The sequence below is a fragment of the Monodon monoceros genome, unplaced genomic scaffold (genome assembly GCF_005190385.1).
Source record: "Monodon monoceros isolate NGI ecotype Baffin Bay Population unplaced genomic scaffold, NGI_Narwhal_1 Super_Scaffold_10, whole genome shotgun sequence".
In the NCBI taxonomy this organism is placed as follows: domain Eukaryota; kingdom Metazoa; phylum Chordata; class Mammalia; order Artiodactyla; family Monodontidae; genus Monodon; species Monodon monoceros.
This window is the reverse complement of record NW_021703766.1, coordinates 18,671,602-18,695,107: the sequence shown is the minus strand read 5'-3', so window position 1 is coordinate 18,695,107 and position 23,506 is coordinate 18,671,602. Positions and strand designations below refer to the sequence as shown.

The following is a 23,506-nucleotide window of genomic DNA, read 5'->3' as shown; positions in this document are numbered from 1 at the left end:
CTACTTTCTGTCTATATGGGTCTGACTACCCTAGGTACCTCATATAAGTGTAACCATATTATACTTGTGCTTTTGTGACTGGCTTATTTCACTTAGCACAACGTCCTCAAGGCTCACCCATGTTGTAGCATGTGTCAGAATTTCCTTCCTTTTAAGGCTGGATAATATTCCACTGCATGCACATACCACATTTTGTTTATTCATTCATCTGTCAGTAGACACTTGGGTAGCTTCCACATTTTAGCTACTGTGAACAATGCTTTTATGAACATGGGTGTATAAATGACAGGTTTTTATTTTTAAATAAATAAATTTATTTATTTATTTATTTATTTATTTATTTATGGCCGCACTGGGTCTTCGTTGCTGTGCATGACCTTTCTTTTTAGTTGCAGCAAGCAGGGGCTACTCTTCATTGCAGTGCGCAGGCCTCTCATTGCGGTGGCTTCTCTTGTTGCGGAGCATGGGCTCTAGGCGCGTGGGCTTCAGTAGCTGTGGCACGCAGGCTCAGTAGTTGTGGCTTGCGGGCTCTAGAGCACAGGCTCAGTAGTTGTGGTAGATGGGCTTAGTTGCTCCGCAGCACGTGGGATCTTCCTGGACCAGGGCTTGAACCCTGCATTGGCAGGCAGATTCTTAACTACTGCACCACCAGGGAAGCCCTCAGGGTTTTTTATCAAGTGTCATTACTCGTTCTGGAATTTTGCCTTCCTGATGCTATTAGAATCATCAAGATATTCAGAAGCTTACAGATGGATGGAGCCGGGGTAGTTCCATCCAAGCTATTAAAAAATCTATAATACTTTGCCTTGTAACATATATTTTTAAGTTACAAATTATGCTTTCTATTTTTCACTGCCAGGCTTCAAAAGCCATTAGGGATTTCTACAGACCAACTTACTGCCTTGTAATAGTATATTTACCCTACAAGCCACACAAATGCAGTCAATTGATTTTCAGCCGAAGTATTAAATCAATTCAATGGGGAAATAAAACTCTTTTTTAAAAATGGTGTTGTTGGGCTTCCCTGGTGGCGCAGTGGTTGAGAGTCCGCCTGCCAATGCAGGGGACAGGGGTTCGTGCCCTGGTACGGGAAGATCCCACATGCCACGGAGCGGCTGGGCCCGTGAGCCATGGCCGCTGAGCCTGCGCGTCCGGAGCCTGTGCTCCGCAACGGGAGAGGTCACAACAGTGAGAGGCCCGCGTACCACAAAAAAAAAAAAAAAAAATGGTGTTGTGGGCTTCCCTGGTGGCGCAGTGGTTAATAATCCGTCTGCCAATGCAGGGGACATGGGTTCGAGCCTTGGTCAGGAATGATCCCACATGCTGCGAAGCAACTAAGCCTGTGAGCCACAACTACTGAGCCTGTGCTCTGGAGCCTGCGAGCCATAACTACTGAAGCCTATGCGCCTAGAGTCCGTGCTCTGCAACAAGAGACACCATGCAATGAGAAGCCTGCGCACCACCAACAAAGAGTAGCCCCCGCTCACCGCAACTAAATAAAGCCCAGGCGCAGCAATGAAAACTCAACACAGCCGAAAATAAATAAATTAATTAATTTTTTAAAAATGGTGTTGGAACAATTAGATTTCCATATGGCAAACAAAAAACCTGACCCTTCATTTCTAACTGTGTACACAAAAATTAATTCAAAATGAATCAAAGACCTAAATGTAAAAGCCAGAACCATAAAGCTTCTAGAAAAACGTATCAGAGAACATTTTCAAGTCCATGGAATAGGTAAAGATTTCTTGGACAGGACACAAAAAGGATTAACCCATTGATAAACTGGATTTCAAAAATTTAAAGAATTTCTGCTCATTAAGACTCCACTAAAAAAATAGAGGTAAGCCACAGATTAGCAAAAAATATTTGCCAAACACATACGTAACAAAGGACTTGTATGCAGAAGAAATCCTATAAATCAATGATGAAAAAATGAACAACTTGATTTTTTTTAAATGTCAAAGGACTCTGATTGCTTCACACAAAAGATACAGGAAAAGCCAATAAGCACATGAAAAGGTACTCCACATCATTAGTTATCAGGCATATGCAAACTAAAACCACTGCTGAGATACTCAAAATACTTGGTAGAATGGCAAAGAAAAAAAAAAGACTGACAATCCCAAAGTTTGGAGAGGATATGGAGCAAATACAACTCTCATACATTGTTGGTGGCAGTGTAAAATAGTACAGTCTCTTTGGAAAACTGACGTTTTCTTCTAAAGTTAAACATATATCAACTCAATGACACAGCAACTCCACTCGTAGATATTTACCCAAGAAAATGAAAACATACGTCCACAAAAAACGTTCTCAGCAGTCCTAATTCATCTTAGCCCCAAACTGGTAATAAACCCAAATGTTTATGAATGAGATTAGATAAACAAATTATGGTATAGGCATACAATGGAATACAGAAAAGCAGTAAAAATGAATGAACTACTAATATATGCAACAACATGTGTGAATCTTAAAAATATTATGTTGAGTGAAAGATGTTAGGCACACATACCAAAAAACCCCCCATACTGTAGGATTCCATTTATTTGAGGTACAGGAACAGGCAAACCTTACTTATTAATGACAGCAGTCAGAAGTGGCAGCGTGGTGGTTGGCAAGTTGGGGTGTGGAGGAGAGAGGTGTGGAACCGACCAGAAAGGGGCACCAGGAAATGAATGATGGTGGAAATACTCTATATCTTGTGTTGCATTGTGGTTACATGGGGATATATTTGTCACAACTCATCAAACTGAATACTTAGCATCTGTTCATTTAATTGTATGTAAATTATACCTCAATTTTTAACCACCATAAGTGGTGTCTAAGGGTATAGAACAACCTACTTGCACCCTGCAGATTTCATCTATAATCAAATTAAATGGACATGTGTGAATTAAAAGTCTCTTTCCTTTAAAACAAAACAAAAACCGTGTAAGAATACTTTTGGTACCAATACAGTTGGCCCTCCGTATCTAAGCATCCTCAGATTCAACCAACCATGGATCTAAGATATTAAAAAAAAAAGAAAATACCAGAATGTTCCAAAACATAAAACTAGAATTTGCTGCACACCAGTGACTATTTACATAGTTTTACATTGTATTAACTATTTACATAGCATTTACATTGTATTAGGTATTTTAAGTAATCTAGAGATGATATAAAGCATATGAGAGAATGTATGTTATATGCCGTTTTATATAAGGGGCTTGAGCATGTGCGTATTTTGGTATCCACAGGGGTCCTGGAACCACACCCCCACACCCACCCGCGCGCACACGCGTGCGCGCGCGCGCACACACACACGTACCGAGGGATGACTGTATGGAGAAAATGGCTGAAGCCAAGCTAAGGCCAATGATCTACTAAGTCTCGGCACTTGCTGAGGATCTGAAGAGGGCACTTTTCCCTAACCAACATCACACTGGATGAGCTGCTGAGCTGTGGGTGTTAGGCAAGTCCTCACCACTCACGAACAACTCATACTAAGGAAGTGAGGGTTCAGAAAGGAGTTCTTCTCCGGTATCGCCGCAGGCAGGTGAAGTTAATGATGGCTATAAGTGAGAAATAATGTGTAACAGTTTGTGGTTGTAGCTGTACAGGTTGGGCAATAAGGTTAGCACACCACAAGGGTGGCTAGCTCAGCTCCCACCCCCCCACGCCCCATAACCAGCCCACAGCTGGAACTCCCCAGCAGCAGCAGCCTTTGAGAGCTGTGCACCCTTAGGGCATCCCTCCTCAGACTTTGCCGCAGGCCTCTGGCCCCTCAGACACATTCCAAGGGGCCAGTACCAAGGGGCTTGTTTGGGAATTAGATTTTTCTGAGGATAAATTTTTTCAGTAATTGTATCTTAATATAAAATACGCTAAAATAAAGCATTGTGGCCAGTGATGAGGCCAGGACCCTATTGAGTTGGGCCCTCAATCAATCTTCCTATCTTTCTTCCTTCCTTTCCTTCCTTTCCTTCCCTTCCCTCCTTCCTTCCTCCCTCCCTCCCTATTTATGTATGTATTTATTTATTTATCGTGCCATGTCGTTTGCAGGATCTTAGTTCTCCAACCAGGGATTGAACCCGTGCCCTCCGTGTTGAAAGCACAGAGTCCTAACCACTGGACAGCCAGGGAATTCCCCAATCTTTTTTTAATTAATTAATTTTTATTTTTGGCTGCGTTGGGTCTTTGTTGCTGCGCACGGGCTTTCTCTAGTTGTAGTGAGCAGGGGTTACTCTTGGTTGCAGCACATGGGCTTCTCATTGTGGTGACTTCTCTTGTTGCGGAGCACGGGCTCTAGGCGCGCGGGCTTCAGTAGTTGTGGCACGCGGGCTCAGTAGTTGTGGCACACGGGCTTAGCTGCTCCGCGGCATGTGGGATCTTCCCAGACCAGGGCTCGAACCCATGTCTCCTCCATTGGTAGGCGGATTCTGAACCACTAAGACATTAGGGAAGTCCCCCAATTTATTTTTAAAACAGATTGTAACATTAGCTGTGTTTCCTCCTACCTCTCTGGCCATTTCTCTGCTAGTTTCTCCTGATAATGACTATGGTAACCATTGCTCCTGGCTCATGACTGATGGTCCTATTCAGTCTCATGGCTTTAAATACTATCTATTCTCTGACAACTCCCAAAGTTATCAGCCAGGTCCTCTTCCTTGAGCTCCAGGCTAGTATAAACAACCGCCTATCTGATGTACATTTCGACTTGGTGTCCAGAACTAAACTCCTGATGTTTCTCCCCACCAAACTCTCTCTTCCCACAATGGCTTCATCTCAGGAACTGGTAACACAAATTTTCCAACTGTTCAAATCAAAACCTTGGAGTAGTCTTTGATCCTTCTTCTTCTCTCACACTCCTCACCTGATCCATAAAAACAAGTTTTGCTGGCTCTCTACCTTCAAAACGCATCCTGTATCCAAGCACTTCCTACTACTCTATTGCCACCACCTTAGTTCAAGTCACTATCACCTCTCTCCAGTGTTACTATGACAGCCCACCTGGTCTCCCAGATTCTACCCTGCCCCTTCCCATGCTCCCCAATCTATTGTCAACAAAGCACTGTGAGTGACACAATTAAAATGTAAGTCAGATCAAGCCACTCCCCTGCCCGAAGGCGCCACAAGCTTTCCATCTCTCTTATAATAAAAGCCAAGGTTCTTCCCCTGACCTACAAAAGGCCCTATGTGATCTGTCTGCACCCTATCCTCTTTCTGACCTTATACCCAATTTCTCTTCCCCTTGTTCACTCTGCTCCAGCCACAGTGGTTTACTGCTGTATGCATCTCAGACATACCGGGTATGTCTCTGTCTCAGGGCCTTTGCGCTGGCTGTTCCCTCTACTGTACAGATGATATCAATTTGGCTTACTCACTCCCTCACTTCCTTCAGGTCTCTACTCAAATGCTGTCTTATCAGAAACAGTTTTATCTTCCCATTGTTGGTCTCATCCTACCACCCCTGCTAGAAAGCATGCTCCTTGAGGAAAGGGAATTTTTTGTCTGTTTTGTTCACTGCTGTACCCCCAAGTTCCTAAAACAAGGTCTGATATGTAGTGGGTGCTCAGTAAATATTTGCTGAAAAAAATGAAAGATATCAGTCCTTGCTTCTGCGTAATCAATAAACAAAGACGTATATACTGAACTCATCAAAACTGTATATAATTCTGTATGATCTTGGGATATATTCACAAATGTAATAAAGAGAGTACTTACGTTGTTAATTAAATAGTCTGGGGCAGAATCTGGTTTAATGGTTTAGGAAAGAAAGCATCCTATAACAGAATAGCTCTGTCTGCCAATTGGGATTAGGAAAATGAGCTGATGCTCTCAGTCTTAAGCTACAACTTGACCTGTCAAGAGGGGCCCTCACCCAGAACTGTCTCTCCAACTACCACCACTCCTCTACATGACATGACTCAAGCTTATCAGTTAGCTCAGACCCCTTGTAGTCAAGTTTCCTCTCTCTAACAGAGAAGCACACTGTAAATCAAGCCTTGGGACTTCTCCGGTGGCGCGCAGTGGTTAAGAATCCACCTGCTGGGCTTCCCTGGTGGCGCAGTGGTTGAGAGTCCGCCTGCCGATGCAGGGGACACGGGTTCGTGCCCCGGTCCAGGAAGATCCCACATGCCGCAGAGCGGCTAGGCCCATGAGCCATGGCGACTGAGCCTGCGCGTCCGGAGCCTGTGCTCCGCAACGGGAGAGGCCACAACAGTGAGAGGCCCGCGTACCGCAAAAAAAAAAAAAAAAAAAAAATCTGCCTGCTAATGCAGGGGACACGGGTTTGAGCCCTGGTCCGGGAAGATCCCACATGCCGTGGAGCAACTAAGTCCGTGAGCCACAACTACTGAAGCCCGCACGCCTAGAGCCCATGCTCCGAAACAAGAGAAGCCACCGCAATGAGAAGCCCGCGCACCGCAACGAAGACTAGCCCCCATTTGCCGCAACTAGAGAAAGCCCGTGTGCAGCAACGAAGACCCAATGCAGCCATAAATAAATACATAAATAAATAAGTTAAGTAAGTAAATAAATAATCAATCGAGGCTTGCAGGACCACAGTGATCCAGCACTTAGGGGCTATGTTCAGTCAAATGCCAACAGACAATCGTGAAGGGAAAGTAAGTGATAGTGGACTCAAACAAGTGATAGTGATTCAAACCTAACCAGCTCCTAAGGAACCACTCTGGCTGCAGTGAAGCCTTCCTGCCCCCACAGCCAGTCCATCCCTACAACCCATCAATTGGACATCTTAATGCCCCTTGAATTCATCCACTGCTCTGGTTCCCTGAACAGACATCGAGTGAGTCTCGATGGAAATGGACCTGACCATTTCCTTCCCCAGCCTCTAAGTGACCCTAAGATAAAGCCCAAATTCCTTCACGGGCTCTCCCCAGTGTGGGTTGGGCCTTTTCCCATCTCTCCACCTTACCACTTTCCCCTTTACACTGCACTCAGCATGCTAGCAGCTACCAAATCTAACTCTTTCAGTCCTGCTCTGAGATTCTGGTCCAAACTGTTTGCTCTGCCTGAAACAATCTTTTCTTTTTCTTATTTCCTCAGGATAACTCCTTCTCAGATCTGTTAGGGCTCCAGTTAAACACCACTTCTTCAGAAAAGCTGTGCCTGAGCTTTGGCTTTCACAGTGCCCGTCACACTTCACTGGGATCTGTCATGATGTCAAGACGTTGCCCATCTCACACTTTGCTGTCACCAGGACAGAGCAGTGTCTGAAGCTGAGTAGGTGCTGCTGCGTAATGATTGAGGAATGAGCATATGAATGAATAAGTACGAGAACAGATGAATCAAGAAGTCAGGTCAAAGCCTTTGTGGTAGCTGCACTGACTAGAAGGCAACAGTTTTTCCTGCTCAAGTTCTTCTTTTCCTTCCTATTTTATTTTTTTTTTTAAGATTTAATTCTATTTATTTTTGGCTGTGTTGGGTCTTTGTTGCTGCACGCCGGCTTTCTCTAGTTGTGGCGAGCTGGGGCTACTCTTTGTTGCGGTGCTCAGGCTTCTCCTTGCAGTGGCTTCTCTTGTTGAGGAGCACGGGCTCTAGAAGCACTGGCCTCAGTAGTTGCGGCACACGGGCTCAGTAGTTGTGGCACGCAGGCTTAGTTGCTCCACGGCATGTGGGATCTTCCCAGACCAGGAATTGAACCCGTGTCCCCTGCATTGGCAGGCGAATTCTTATCCACTGTGCCACCAGGGAAGTCCCTCCTTCCTACTGTAAACAAAATATGTTCTAAAATCTTTAAGAATATTAGCTTCTTTGTTGTTGTTTTTTTTGGCCACACCACAGGGCTTGCAGGATCTTAGTTCCCTGCCCAGGGATTGAACCCAAGCCCCGGCAGTGAAAGCGCCGAGTCCTAACCACTGGACCACCAGCGAATTCCCTGAATATAAGCTTCTCTGAATGATGCTCCAGAACTGATACGTGGAACATTACCATAGGAGGGGGGTGCCATGATGTAACATCCAGTTGCAAAGGGATCTATAACATAAGAGCATAATTCTTGAGCATGGTAAAGGAGATAAAATTAAAACGTAAAGGTCAATTTTAAGCTCAATCCTCCTTTTGCAAAACCCAGGAAACTGGTGGGGAAATAAGTAGCCTTCCATGTGGCCTTCACCATCAGTCATGTACCAAGAACTAATTAGAAAGGTATGTCTAACTGTCCCCCAGCCCTCCTTTGGGCCTCCCAACACCTGGAATTGAGCCACTGTGGTAGACACGCTGCCACTGGGTGGACAGCAGTGCTGGACCCAAGGGGGAAGACAACCACACCTCATCACCCGAGCCTGAGCAGGAACCAGGGGAAGTATGCAGCTTGAGTTCGGAACTACATGTTCACAGCAGAGGGACTACCTGCAGTTCAGTTAGAGCTCCCCATGAACCAGCTGTACTTATAGTCTAAAAGGGTAACACTGCTTTCTGAAGGACTGCTTTCTGATAAATGTGAAAGTGTTTCTTTACCTACATGTATGTTTCCATTGAAAAATAAAAGCCAAACAAAACAAACAGGCATTGAGTTTTACACATGAGTTATGACAAATACTTTGGTCCCTGGGTTTCAACGATCCAAAGGCTCTGTGGCAAGGTTTAGTTTTTCTATGATTTGTTTATTTTAAGTGTCTTACACTGACTCAATGACATAGAGATCGCCGCCTTCTCACTGACAGCAAAAACACAAACAGGACCAGGGAAAGAAATGCTATTCCCCCATTTCTACAAGCTGACACGGAGGTAAACTGTCAGGCAGCCACCAGAGAGCAGGAGAGCATACCCAGCCCTAGCCAAAGATGCCAGTTCCCCACCTCTGCGCTACCCTCCACACAGTGTCCTAGGAGGGACACTAATGAAAGGCCTAATGACCTGTCTAATGAGGTGTAACTACACAATGTACAAAAGGGTCAGCTAAATTGGGTCATAAAGGAGAAGTAAATTGAACACCCACAGAGGTATCTGGATAATTATTATCTGAAAGTTAGTTTCAGCGGATGATCACAGTAAGAAAAAGTACTTATCTACCAGCTGCATTAATTCTTTATTGCTTTTGAAAGCCTGGCAATAACGAGATTATTTTTTCAAAGATTGCCTTAACAGTGAGTTCTAGACTGACATCAACCTGAAAATTCCATCCTCAGCCCTACTCTCTCACAGAGCAATTTTATCTAATCCTTCAACTTCACTCTGACCTCCACGCAAACGTCCTTAACTGGCTCTATACTTCTAAGTGTCTACTGGAAATCCCACCCGAGAGACCTTCCAGCTTCTCCCAACCCAAAATCATCTTTCCTCTCCTTCTCCTGTGCTCCCTCACTCCACTTAATGGTACAATATCCAGTCACCAGAGTTCTTTCCTCATTCGTTCCCTAATATTTGTAAGGGCAACAATGAGTCAGGCATTATGCCAGAAGGTGGGGCACGGAGCAGTGATCCAGACAGGTCAGGTTCCTGGAGCTTAGTTTCTATTTCTTGCTACACCCACTGCTGAATACCAAGGAATAATTTGACAGAGGAACACAATGAGTGGCAGGCATGTGACAAAGACTCTGACTTTGCTGAAGTAAAGCACACTTGGCTGTGATGCATGTGAAGTAGCCAACCCTAGAGTGAGGTATATTACATACTTTGGTTTTACCTGTAATCCCAAGAAGAGGATGAGTTTTTAATTGTAATAATAAAACATTTTTCAATGTGCAAACCTAATTTACTAAGGTTTCCTTTGTGTTTTCCACATTCTATATGCATACAAGCATCCTGTCGCTGTGAAAATGGCTATTTCTATGGCAGCAAGAGACGCTTTAGAGAATTACCTATCTGCCTTCCTTCAGATTTTGGGTGTAGGATGTTCTTAGGGCACCCCAGAACACAACAACCCTGACCGGTGTTCTCTAACTCGGTTATATGGCCTCTGGTCACCAGGAAGGTTGAGTAGTTCTCCAGTGACTGGACATGCCTGGTGCCCTTCACAAACATCTCGACTTGTATGCGGAAAACTGCTTACCAACTAGGCCATGATCATGCTCAGCTGTGTTAAACCTGAGATGTAAAATAATCTAATCTCAGGACAGTCTTTACCATAACACCCCCTTTTTCCTGTTTTCCTTTTGGTTAATGTGTAATGAAGGAGGCCGGTTATAAAATACAGGGTGTATATGGGATATGCCCACCTGAAAATAGCCATTCATTTTAGTATTTTAGAATTTTCTGAGTATTGTTTAAATGATGCTCAATGTCTTACCTCACTATTGAGACTCTAAGCTCTTTCAGGACCAAGACTGTATTAAGGAGATAACAGGTCCCTGAAACTTAACACTTCAAGGTATTTGGTAACACTCCTATAATAATTTGGAAATTACCTGAAGGCATTTAAATGTTCTTTGGACAACAATCTTAGCATATCAGGAATATTAAGCAGTGAAGGAAGGAGAAACAAAGACAAAAATTTTAAAAGAATAACTACTATGATCGGGAGCAAGCCTTCGGTCGGGGGAACCAAAACAGCCGTTTAAGCACAATGATTTAGCTTCGAAAATAAGATCAGATAAGAAATACTATGTTCAATCATTTCCCCCAGTGCTTCAAAAAGCAAGCTATGTCCCCTTAGCACCTGGCACAGGAATATGAGTGCAAAAGGCTGAAAAGTAACAGGAAGTACAGCTGATCTCTCTACCATCTCCCATTTCCCTGACAATGAGAGGATGCCTGGATGACAAATACACATCTCACAGGCTCCCAGAGCCACCCCCAGACAGGCCCCTCTGAGATGATAACCATTTCCTAGCAGGAACCACCACCAAGCTGCAGAAACCATTAACCACGTGGAACATCCTAAAATGTGCTTTGAGATGCTATAATACAAAACCATCCATCAACAAGCACCAAAAGAGACCCTAAGAGTCAAAACTATCCATCAACGAGCACCAAAAGAAATAGCAGTCTTAGAAAGCAGCATGAGATCTGTACAGTCACCTTTCAAATACGTACATGTAAATTCATTATCCTAGGTAACTGCACTACTGTTTGGTTCATGACACCTGAGTTAATTAGGAACATCAGTGCTGCCCCGTCCCTGCCACCGTTCTCCCTCCACCACTTTTAATACAGTCAGAGAACAAGAAGGGGTGAAGGCTCGCAGAGAGAAAACAAGTTCAGTATCATTCTTTACACAAGCAAGAAACTTTCAGGAGGGGTTTGTTGGTTTCTTTGTTTTAATATTTACTCATTATAGAAAATTACTATGTGTTCTTTTTATGTTCCTTTTTGCTAAGTTTTTACATCTGTTTGATGTACTTGTAATCCAACTGTATTCACAACTTTGTATCCTGATTTTTTTTCACTTACTATTTTGACATGCATTTTTCATGTTGTCACAGACAGTTTTTAAGGGTTACGTGGTATTTTACTGACTACATGAACCAGCTTTTCCTTTCTCTAGTGTTAGGCACCTATGTCATTTTCCAATTTTCTGTTATAACCATTATACAGGTTAAGAAATTATGGCCCAGAAATTACATGATTTGCCTAACATTATCATTCTAAGCAAAATATAATCGTGAAAGTAAATAATAAAGATTTTGAGGTTGTAAAGTGATACGGTAAATCTCAAAGCCAAGTAGAAGCGTTTCCGGTTGTATTTTGGGATTATCTATTCTCATGAGAAATTGAGAGCTGACAGTTTGAGAGGAGCAGAGTTATCCCAGGCCAGAAAGGAAGACTGTGCTCAGTACTTAGTTCCCATTCCTCAAAGCCTTCGTTCCTAATCTTTCATAGTAGAAGACAGATAGGAACCATTACAGAAGCAGCTTCTGGGAATGGCTCTGAGAGGTGGTTGGGAGACTGAGGTATCCCCACAGTAATTCCTGGCAATCCTGGGTCCCAAAGAGTGTGGCATTTTGTCACTGGCAACCTTGAAAACCGACAGTACTTAGGACAAAGGCACTACTTGCAATTCCCCTTCTAAGAGCAGGAACTAAAGAACACGTGTTAAGGGTAGGGTTTGAGTGTATTTAAGTAATGCAGGAACATTCACCTCTTCCTTCTTAATGTTTAATCCTATTTTCTAAGTGTTCATTCCTATCATCATGAAAAAGAAATATTTACTCCATTTCTCATTTCCTTTGTCTGGGTTTAAAGACATTGTACTTGAATGAGCTCATTCCTGGCCTAATGGCTAATTCATAAGTGAATGTTAGTGTGCTGGGAAGTCTTACTGTTTTCATGTTTTTCTCAGCATCTTTTATCATTCTGATTTTCATGAGCCCAAACTTATTTCAACTATCTTTCATTCCCCACTCTTAAAAACACCTGACATCTAAATTTTCAAGTAATTTGGACTTTTAGGCTGTCCTGAAGTTTACTAATACAAAGCTGCTTTTATTTGTATGTAAGAAAAATAATGTCCTATTACTATACTGTAAATGAATTCTCAAATATAGCAAAACAACCAATTTTTTTCTAGACACTGTCCAATTCTAATAGTGGATTTATCCTAGAATTGGACCTCCTATTATAAAAACACACAAGTGACTTGTTAGGCATCAGAAGGGCTCTTCTGCTTCTGAGTGAGTGGTCGCTGATTCCTGTGTTTTCCGAACACCAACTCTGTATTACAACTTCCTACATGAGATCACGCTGTGTGCCCATTTTATTTCTCCTCTTATTGTATAACTAGAAAAGCAGTTCAGTGAAAGTAAATCCTGCTAGCATTACTGGTTTATCTGGTAAGTTGGCCTGTTAAATACTGTTGATTACTTTACTACAGGCCAGGTTTGATAACTGCGCTCAGCTGTCCCAGAAAATGGAATGGATGTTAAGTAATTATTTGTCAAAGGTCTCATTGCCATAGCAATGAAGAAACACTTTGAGAGTGTGCGCATCTTTCTCCTCTGAAAACAAGTGTCTTTCTGATTAGAGGGGCAAAAATAATGCACACAAATCCATGGGGCACACTCACCACATTTAAGCATTATCTTCTCCAAATGCTCATTCAAGGAAATATTTGCACTGACATTCAAAGTACCCTCCCACCCCCTATCCAGTGCCACAGATGGTAATTGCTCCCTTCCATCTACTTTGATTTTGGCCTACTTGTCTGTCTTCTATCTGGGCCAATGCTAAAGTAATGAGGGTTTCTACACAGAATACAATAATTTTCATAAAGCTTTTCTGACAGGATTTGGTTAACAGTGCCAACGTTCCCCCACAGATTACGTATCCTTCTGATAATACCCCATTATTTCTTGAGGTATTTATACAAATATTTCCAGAGATGGAAGAAAAGTCAATAAAATGCAAAGCCGCAATTGCCATAGTTATGGACACTGGAAGAACAAAGCTTTCTTCCTTAAACTAATTTTACCTATTAACATCATCATACTTTCAATGCATCTTCTCTTATCACTCTGAGGGGTAAAAAAAACAACAACCCTGCAGCAAAGTCAAATACACAATGATAATTAGTTTTATCAAGCTAGCAACAAACTGACTTCCATGATTAGAATCAGGGACCATCTTTTAAAAATCACACACTTCTTTTCCCCATATTACAAACATTTATGTCTTTTGGGGGAGTACTTATTTTTTCATTGCTAATCCTACTACTAATGGGTTCTAGTATTACTATAGAAATCACATATTTGCATTTTCCCAACAAATAAAAATAACAGATCAGATCCAGACCAATCATTCCATAGGAAAGGTATAGAACAACCAGGTGGTAAGAGAAAGTGTCTCACAATAGAATCTTTAGCTGTAAAATGGTGGGGGTGGGGTGGGTGTCTACCAATAGTACTGTCTGCTGAAAATTTTCAGCTCTTGGTACAGATAAATTCTCTAAACTCCTAGTCCAAAAGCACTAACTTTTTCACGTTTTCTGTAAAATGGATGGCCTTAAAACTCTTGTTCCCTGGTGTAGCTTTTCAGAAGGAAATGAGTTTCCTTATCAAGAATGTATCTAGGGGCTTCCCTGGTGGCGCAGTGGTTGAGAATCCACCTGCCAATGCAGGGGACAAGGGTTTGATCCCTGGTCCCGGAAGATCCCACATGCCGCGGAGCAACTGAGCCCGTGCGCCACAACTACTGAGCCTGCGCTCTAGAGCCCATGAGCCACAACTACTGAGCCCACGTGCCACAACTATTGAAGCCTGTGCACCTAGAGCCCGTGCTCCGCAACAAGAGAAGCCACCGCAATGAGAAGCCCACCTACCACAACGAAGAGGAGCCCCTGCTCTCTGCAACTAGAGAAAGCCCGCGCCCAGCAACGAAGACCCAACGGCAGCCAAAAATAAATAAATAAGAATGTATCTAGATTTCCTGACTACCATCTTCTCCATATCTCTCCACATCACAATAATGCATTAAGTGTCTTTTCTAATTTAAACAGTTGTTAAGTTCACCTGAAGATCACAGACTCGGGGCTCTTCCTTCTGAGACCTCTGTGCCCCATAGCTTACAAAGGTCCTCTGCCCTGTGCGACCAGTTTCTGGATACTAAAAGCCACCTACTTCCTTCCTCGTGTGTCTTGCCCTCAGCATGACACTGTGGGAACAATGAACAAAAATAAGGTTTATAACCTTCCTTGGTATCTAACCAAGGCAGCTTTAAACTTTTCTACTCCTGTCTTGTTCTTTACATGCTCCTGTAAACTCTTCACACCACCATTCACAAGTCCTGATCTCCCGGCCCCCTCTTCCTCCCTCACCATTCATCTGATAATGCCTTGAGAATACTTCACCTCACCTTTTGTCTTCGCAAGTCCATCTGCTTCCTTCTTGAGCTTCAAAGGTAGGCCAGGCCCAGGGAGATCTGGCCAGTGGACACTCCGGGACTGGCAGAGCCACCGCACCTTCTGGAGTGTCCCTTCTCCCACCTGCCACCTGAACGCTCTTTTCTTAAAGATTATCCCCCAAAAGTACCATCTCATTCTGAAAGACGATGGACCAGCTACCCCACGAGCCCTTTGTCTGAGGTTCCCATACCTCACATTCTTATCCACAAAGCGTCGGTCCTCACACAGGTAGGGGGTTCTGCTCGGCACAGGGCGGGGGAGCCTAGGTTTTCGCGTCCGGTAAAGGGATGGGTTATGGCCGAGGTCCTTCCAGGAGCCAAAATTCTAAAATCCTACGACCAAACTTGCAGGTCCTATTTCTGAGGCGGGAGGACGAACTCTGGGGCGACCCCCGAACTCCGAGCCCGCGCTGGCTGTTAGAACGGCCCCCTCCAGCCCCAGCTCTGCGTATCCCCGCCTCCGACCTCGGGCGCCGAGCCGCGGAGGAGGCCCGGCAGGCGCCCGCTCGCCGCCGCGCCATGCCCTTCTTCATCCTCACCCGCCGTCGCCGGCCGCCTCTCACCTGGCAAACTGGCATGCCCCGCCCTGCGCCGCACCGGAGACCAAGGGTCTGGAGGGGTCTCGGCGGCCACCAGCCCTCCTTGAGGAAGGCTGGCGGGGACGCACGGGCCCCAGAATCTAGCGCGCAGCCACCGGGAACGCGCCGCCTGGTTTCTAAGGAACCGGGGTCTGGAAAGGGAGGGGCGGGACGGCGGGAGGTCTGCGCATGCTCCCTGACGGGGGTGGACCACCGTAGGGAGGGGCCGTGGCCGAGAGCTGCGCATGCTCGCTGGTTGGGGGCGGAGGTTAAGCAGTCTGGCTGGAAGCCCTGGTCATTCGTTTCCGGCAGTGGAGGCGGCAGACGGAGAGGTTTCCCAGCCTAGGCTTCTTTCCGGTCTGTCGCCCGGCAGCAAGAGCGAGGAGGGTCTGAGTAGTGTGGTGGGCATTGGTTGTCCCAGAAAGAAGGAAGGTCTGCTGCTGGATAACGATGTATCGTTGCGGAACGACAGTTCTCTCGAATTCGCCGGACTTCGCGGCTTTCTGACTCCTAATGACTCGCTTTTTCGTGCCTGTCTGGGGTCCTCTTCTGGATGTTCTTTGGTTGTTCCTTACAAGTCAGTGCTTTTCAAAACTGTGACCTCAGTCCTCCAGATCTCTTTACTGGAACCTAGTTCCCCCCAAATAAACACCACTTTGTAACGAGAGTACCCTTTGTTTCACCAACTGTCCGCTAGAGCAGCGAAATAAACCGGTAAGCCTTAGTGTAAAACAGGCTATGTTGGAAATGTGTCTGGAGGGAAATGAATTTACTGTGGCTTTACTTATGGAACCAGACATTTGTGCTTAATCTAATACTCCACTCTTCCCTCTACACTAGCTTTCCCTGAGAGTCCTGTAAAATGCCCCTGAGGGAAGCATTCTGTAGTAATGTAAGTTTGGAAAATGCTGGGTTAAGCTACACAACTTAACACAGGATTTTTAGAGCTTTCAATTAGTGCGTGATGTTCACTGTGCGCATCCATAACAGTTTTCATTATTTACTGGGTCACAGAACCCTTCTCCAGTTCCAGGAAACCTGTCTCTCTGAGATAGATTTATATGCTCTCCAGCAAACCTCCTCACTCCAGTGACTTTTAGCCACCACCCATTCCCTTCTGTTCCCTGTATTATCTTGTGGATAATATATCCCTATATTATCCATCCTTTCACCCCAACAAAAAGCCTGCAGTTGCCTTGTCTCTTGCTACCCCGATCTCCCTCACATCCGGTCACTCATCCTGTGGTGCTAACATCCCCTAAATATTTCTCAAACCTGCCTTCTTGTGTTTGGCCTTGTCCTTCTAGATGGTTTCTTTGCTTCGAGTCTTGTCTCCAGGTGGACAGCAGCATAATCTATTTTATGCCTCCTCTGCTTAAAACCCTGCTGCCTTGGGAGCAGAGGAGGCAGCTTGAGGCAGGAGCAGGCCAGTCACACTAGGGAGCATCCTCATGGAGGCAGGGTGGTCATATGTACTGTGTCCCTAGGTGCCAAGCCCTGCCCTGTGCATGCTGTAATCCTCTGTCACCATGGGGAAGCAGGATTAACATGTTAAGAATGGGGAAAATGAAGCTGAGAAAGGTTAATTTTCTGGGGTCACCCAAACTGGGATTTTGAGCATGAGCTCTTTTCCTCAGACTGAAAGGAAGCTAACCTTAATACCCCTCAGAAGAGCTGTGACCAGTGTTTGGAGCGAGCGTATTTAGAATGCATTAAAATCTTAATTTGAGGAGAAGAGGTCCTATGGCCCACCTTTTTGTATTTGCTACTTTTTCTTTGTCTCAGATGAAAGCTGTTTCGCGGGAGAGAATCAAAGCTTTAAGTATCTATGCTCTTTGGGGTCTTGCAAAAAGTCTTGAGAATCCTTGAGACACCAGGGGCCTAGGCACTCGACAAGTAGCCTGGGAAGGGGCCAAGCCCTCCAGGATGGCTGTGCCACACCAAGGGTGCCAATCCCAGTAAGACTCACAACAGAGACCAGACACTCGTGACTACTCATGGATGTGTATTTTAATAAAAATAATTCTGTCAAAATACAACAGGAGTTTTTTCATCTCTCAAGTACAATTTAATAGGATGTTTTGTGTTAGAATTCTCTCTAAACCCTCCCACACCCACAAGTTTCATGCTAATGCCAAGTATCAACTTGTGAGGACAAAGGCAGAACCAGTGTGCACGATGTGGAGGACATCTGTGTCAGCTGTAGTTACTAATGGAGGAAAACCCAATGCAAAGATGCGGCGCCTGAGGCAGCCAGAGTCCACAATCTGGCCACAGGTCCGTGTGCACGGGGCTGGTGGTCAAGTAGGGCTCTCCTGCCCAGCTGCCACACGGTGTGCATACCTGAGTTGTGAGCGACCAAAGGAACTTTCAGCTCTGACAGGTCTCTGCCTCATCTTCTTTGTGCTTGCTTAAGGGGTAGGAAGGTGCTGGGAGGCTGGGCAGTCCCCGCTTCTCCATCTCTTGGTGTCCCTGTTCTGCCGGCCGACACCCAGCCACAGACCCATGTAGGTGAGGAATAGGGGTTCTGGCTTTCTTTGCATGTCCGCCAGTTTCTGCTCTGGAAGGAGCGACCATTTGGTGAAGCAAGAGGAAAAGGTAAGTAGGGAAGGCTGCTCCCCGAGGGCTGAACAACCCAACAGAGCCAGGTCTTCTTCCTGCCTCCTTGGTTCAAGTTCAGCTCTTCACCGGGACTCCTCCCAGGTGCCTTCCCCACTCTCGGCTCCCGGAAGCAGGCTGGCAGGACTGGGTGTGCATAAGGGGCTCCTCGGGCTGGCAGGCAGGCCTGGACTGTCAGCAAGACAGTGGGCTCAAGCAGCTTGAGTTTGGACCTCTCCACGGCTTGTGGGGCAAAGGCTTATGTCCCAAAGCTATGCTTTCCAACTGGGACAGAAAGCCCCTCTGGAGAGGAACAGAGTAAACAACTTGGACTCAGCTGAAACAGTGAGATAAGGCACAGAAAATGGGGAGGTGGCCATGGGTACTGAGTGTGAGGCAGGCGGACACCCAACCCCAAGCAGCACACAGCTGTCCTGAGCCCTCCTGGGCTGCTCAGCTGCTCTACAACCCAAGCCCAGGCACCCATCCCCATCCCTGACACACCCCTGAAGGTACCAGCTGCGCAGACACTGCTGGAGGCCTCGCCAGCCTAACCCCTCACCCGCCATTCAGCTTTAGGACTAAACAGTGTTGTCCAATCCTCAGGAATGAGGTTAGTCCCAGTTCTGCCCTAATTTCTTGTGTGACTTTGGCCAAGTCACTTAATCTCCTGGGCCTGTTTCCTTATCTATAAAAGGAGAGGACTGTTGGAGTAGATGTTCTCTGAACTTCGTTCCAGTTGCAAAAGCCTCTGGTTTTAATTCCCAATCCTGCTTGCTTCTGACCATTTTAAGAGCCTGATGTTTCCAACTTCTTGGTTTGGGAGCTAGGCATCCCCAAGTTTGCACAGGATGAATTTCCTTTACAGACAGGACAACACTCCCCTGATGGGTTGCAGTCTCTGGGATGCCAGCTGGGGCCCTAGTAGGGACCAAGAAAAAAGCAGCAGCCTACAGGATCATGTCCCAGGGCAGAATTCTGGGAGAGCACAGGGCCACTGGGCCCATCACCAGCAGTTAGTCCAACTCAGTCATTTCTCTTGTTGTCCAGCTGTAGGCCCAGCGAGTCCTGGTGGGCACTGAATATCTCAGGCCACACCAACCATTCCTGAATCCACTGATGGAAAGCAGGAGCTTGGCCAGCCCAGATCCAGGCAGGGACTGGAAGCTCGACTTCTGACCTTGCCCCTTTGCAGGGGCTGCTTGGGTACTCCCTCCCACTGTGAGGCCGATGGGGAAATCCCAGCCCATCCTGGTGCTCCTCTGGCAGGCCTCTTCCCTTTCTTCCTCCTGGGCAGTCTGTCCTCTCCACAGATGGCCGGCCTAAGTCCTGGCAGCATCGTAACCCTTCCTCTCCTGATTCCCTGATGGCAGTACCGGGACTGTTTCTGACCCACGAGCTGTGAGGATCCGTCTGACATGGACGGTGGGACATTTGTAAAGCCCATGAGGTCCTTTCCTCTGGCCAGCAAATATTCTTAACAGTCTTTCCTAAGAGTGGCCGGGGCCAAACTGCAAAGGAGCTGCCTGGCACAGCTACAGTGAGGCCTGGCCTAGGGGGTCAAGGGTTCCATCCAATCCAGCGACTGGCAGCCCAAAAATCTGTCTCCACAAGGCTTGGCTTTCCAACAGAAAGCATCAATTCCACCAGAGCTGTGCAGAGACGGTGACGATCCAGGCAGGAAAAAGGCAGCCCCTGTACTCAAGGGCCTCTGTCCTGGGTATGGAGACTTCCTCCCCGCAGCCTGACACTCAGCAGCTCTCAGGCAATCAATTTAGAGTAAATGAATTATTTGGCCATCTTAACAACAAAGGCAGGCAGGATGTTGAAAAGGGAAGAGAGAGAGAGGCAAGGCAGGCAGTGAGAGGCAGGGTAGAACGATAGATAGCGTGCTAGCCAAGGACCCTCTAACTCCCTTGCTCTGCTGTGTAGCCCCGGGCCAATTCATCTCTTCTTTGGACCTGGGCCCTGCAGTTCTCTGCTCAGTTCAGCTCTCAGGGGCCTAGGGACCCACACCTCTCAGATGCTGCAAACCAGCTTAGCCTGACCTGCCCACTATGTGGCCCCCAAAGCCTACTGGGCTTCCCTAGGCTGCAGCTGGGCCTGTGGCTCAACAAAGGGGAAGCCTGAAATAAACGAATCACTTGGCTGAGGTGATAGAGATGATTCTTTTTAAATGAGTTGGACTCAAAAACGTATGGTGTCTGGACAGCTTCACCCAAGAGGTGCTGGACCACTAACACTACGATAAATACTGTGTCTTTTTTTAATATATATATTTATATATATATAATCTCATTTTTTTTTACTTATGAAAATAATAAGCTATCACCAACTTGGATAGGCTTCACCACTAAATTAGCAGAAACCAGCTCAGCACAAACTCTCCAGAGATAAATACTGGTGGCTCAGTCGGGGGGGGGGGGAGATTAAAAAACCCCAACCTCTCCTCAAAACAAACCCCTTCTTTCAAAATAGAAGTAACCAGACAATACTGTGTCATAGGCCACTGCACATGAAGGGGGGAGAGAGAGAGACTGAGGGTGGGAGAAAAAGAAAGGAAGGAAGGGAAGGAAGGAGAGGAACGGGGGAGGCCAGGCAAGAGGAGTGGACTCTGCCCATGGCTTCCAGGTCCCTGCACCAGGTGCCAATGGAGGGCAGGGCTGCTCCAGCCCTGGGGCCGAGGGAGGGCCAGGTGGGGCCAGACAGTGTGGTCAGCTAGTGCAAGTAGTCGTCGACTCTGGCAAAGGAGCAAGATCCCAGGCCCGCTCGGGCCATGAGCCGTAGACATTCAGATGCCTGGCCCAAGGCGAGCATCAGAGGGGGCTGCTTTGGCAGGTTCTGAGACTCTGTGGAGAAAAGACAAGGCCTGGTCACTGCCCTGCTCAGGGCTAAGCCCAGGTCAAAGTTCCCTTGGGAGCAGAAGGTGGGGGGAGTGGACAGAATCTCTTGGAACAGAGCGTTCATGTGTCTCTGTGTCACCAGGCCATGGCCCTGCCTGTGAATCTCAGCTTTCTTTAGAGCAATGAGCTAGCCAAGGCCCAGGGTCATAGTCTAGGGCCCATCATGATCTAGCCAGCCAACTCAGTTGGGCAGAGGGAGGTGAGGGTTTAGGTTCAGCCATGGGAGCCCAACAGTCCTATGGGTCACCAGAGAGCCTCTGGGCAGAGCTCACTGCCCAGATTTGGATAAACATCAGCAATTTCTAGGGAGGGGTGAAGGGGCCAACCTAGGTACTCATAGGCCAGCTTCTGTTTTTGTTAGATCCACTTACCTAAAATGGCGCTGTTGAGGGCAGCGCATACAGGCTCCCTCTGGATGGGGTCAAGCTGCTGGCCAACTGGGCAGCTCCAGGGGTCTGAGTACGCAAGCAGGCTAAAGGCATCCTAAAGGACAGGGCATTCTTGAAAGGACTGTGGCACGCACCACGCACCCCCTCCTCCATGGCTCCAGGGGGATACAGGGCCCTGCGTGGTGCCCACGGAGAGCACAACATACCCTGACCGAAGGGTCAGGTAGGGCTGTGTCCTCCCCAGAACGTAGAGAGGGTGGGTGTACCCTGGATGTCCTGTTCCCCACTGCAGACTTGACCAGAGCCCGCTGTCCCGTTGCTGCTGCCTGCCCCCAGTGCCCTCCCACAGTCACACTGCCCCACCACCAAATGGGGGCCCATTCTGTATGAGGGCCTGGCTTGTCCTGTACCTGCAGCATCTCTGTGTGGGCCAAATTCTTGCCGTATTCCCGGCCCAGCTGCTCACTCAGTGCCTGCAACTCACGGCCAAACAGGATAATCCTTTCTGTGGCCGCCTGATTGCCCCCGCAGAGCTGCCGCCGAGGATGCCCATCATCTGCACCCAGAGCCCAGCAGAGAGCACATCAGGAGGGTGAAGAGAGAAAGGGAGGGCTGGGGTGGGGTCCCCAAAGAGAGCACGACAAGAAGGACCTTGGCTGGGGGTAGGCTGGGGTGGCGCAGCTTCTGCTAGAGGCAAGTGAGGGCTGAGACGAGCAGGTGGACCATCCGGAGCTGAGCTCCTCTTACGTCCACCTATAGCCCATGGTCTAGGAGTCAGACGGGACTCAAGCTTGCCCTCTTCCCACCCTCTGCAAGATACAAGGGTGTTCATAAGGTGTCTGCTCTCACCAGCTCCCTCCAGCTACAAACGCTGGGAACTTGTTCTGGGCAGCAGGCTGAGGTCTTCCCACCTCAAGCACCGATTCATGATTGGCTAAGGAGGCAGTGGACCAGATCTGGATAGAGCTTCTCCAGCCACCAAAGCCTGCCCATCCCAACCACCACAGAGGGGAGAGGACAACGGGACTGAGCAATGCCGCCTGTGGAACACCATGCAGGGGCATGGCCTTACCCATGCTGGACTCATCCGTCTGCAGGTCTTCATGCTTGTAGGCACCATTGACAATGCGTGTGGACATGCTCTCCAGCACACCATTGGGGTAATGTTCCGCCTCCATCTCCATCTCACTGTCGCTGTGGAGAAGGGTTGAGGTGGGAGTTAGCAAAAGGGATGTGACTGGAGCAGCCTGGTTGGGCCTCCATTTAGGCTTTAGCCGCAGTTTGCAGTGGGTAAACTGAGGCGCCCCAAAGGGCATGAAAGGACAGCTCCCAGGCTTCCCAGGCTCTAATACTTGGGCCCTACTGTGACACCAGCCATCCCAGAGGCTTGTTATCTCACTCCCACTCTGGTCCCCATGCTGCCTCTGTGACCGTCCCCACCCTGGCCCTCCTCTGAGTTGATACACCCCTTCTACACACCCCCTGACCCCCAATGACCAGGGCAGGTTAAGTCCTGATAGGCATCTCTGGAAGCCAAACCCAGGTCAGCCCTGTAGTATGCTGGAAGGCTACTGAAAGCCACCTACAGTCTGCAACCTAAAAACCCTGCCTGCCCAACCTGGCTGACCACAAGCTAAGCCCAGTAAAAGCTCCTTTAGTATAGACTCTGGGGGTTCTGAGAGGCCTGGTATTCTTGGAGGCAACCACATTCTCAGTGTCAGTGCCTCTGGAGAAAGACAGGGCCAAGGAAAGTGGCAGCTGAATCAAGAGTTGGACCAGAAGCTGGAGCCAATGCCAGGCCTGGTGGGTCAGCGGCTACTATTCCAGGCACAGACCTAGGATGGAGGTGGGGGTAAAGGGCAGGGTGGCGCTCAAAGGACAGGCTGCAGTGGGCGCAGAGCAGAAGGCAGGAGGAAGAAGCAGAGCAGAACAGGCACCTGGTCTCCTGGTTACTGGTACTGCTGTGGGGCTGGGACTTGGTGGAATCTGTTGAGTTGGACTCGGAGTAATTGACTGAGGATGGAGATGAGGAGGACGAGGACGACGACGAGGAAGAGGAGGAGCTGGGCGGAGGGTATTTACTGTGGTTCTGTTTGCTCTTGGTGGAAGCGACACCATTGCTGCAGCTGGGACTATCTCCTCCTAAAAGCCGGGGGACAGTCAGAAGAGGAGGGGCAGCTTGCCATCAAGCAGGGCCCCAGGAATAACTACAGTGGTCCCACTTCCCTTCCCCCAATCCAGCAGCAAGCCCTGA

At 47.3% G+C, this 23,506-nt stretch overlaps 2 protein-coding genes across 5 annotated transcripts in view; both read right to left on the bottom strand.

Annotated features, from left to right (window-relative positions):
- GFOD2 (glucose-fructose oxidoreductase domain containing 2) overlaps positions 1-15,489 on the bottom strand; it is a 37,872-nt gene extending 22,383 nt beyond the window's left edge. The window contains exon 1 of one of the 3 annotated variants that reach the window (XM_029211739.1): positions 15,348-15,489. The gene's annotated coding sequence lies outside the window, so the exon portion shown is untranslated. The other 2 variants (XM_029211758.1, XM_029211749.1) reach the window with 2 other exon arrangements.
- Positions 15,490-17,356: 1,867 nt separating this feature from the next.
- The window catches only part of RANBP10 (RAN binding protein 10), a 66,635-nt gene continuing 60,485 nt past the window's right edge, over positions 17,357-23,506 (bottom strand). For both annotated transcript variants that reach the window (XM_029202995.1, XM_029203004.1), the window contains 5 exons: positions 23,190-23,394; positions 22,325-22,446; positions 21,663-21,808; positions 21,235-21,346; positions 17,357-20,809 (listed from right to left, as the gene is read on the bottom strand). In XM_029202995.1, the coding sequence (XP_029058828.1) occupies positions 20,679-20,809; positions 21,235-21,346; positions 21,663-21,808; positions 22,325-22,446; positions 23,190-23,394 (716 nt within the window). In that variant the 3' untranslated portion in view covers positions 17,357-20,678. The remainder of the gene's footprint in view (positions 20,810-21,234; positions 21,347-21,662; positions 21,809-22,324; positions 22,447-23,189; positions 23,395-23,506) is intronic.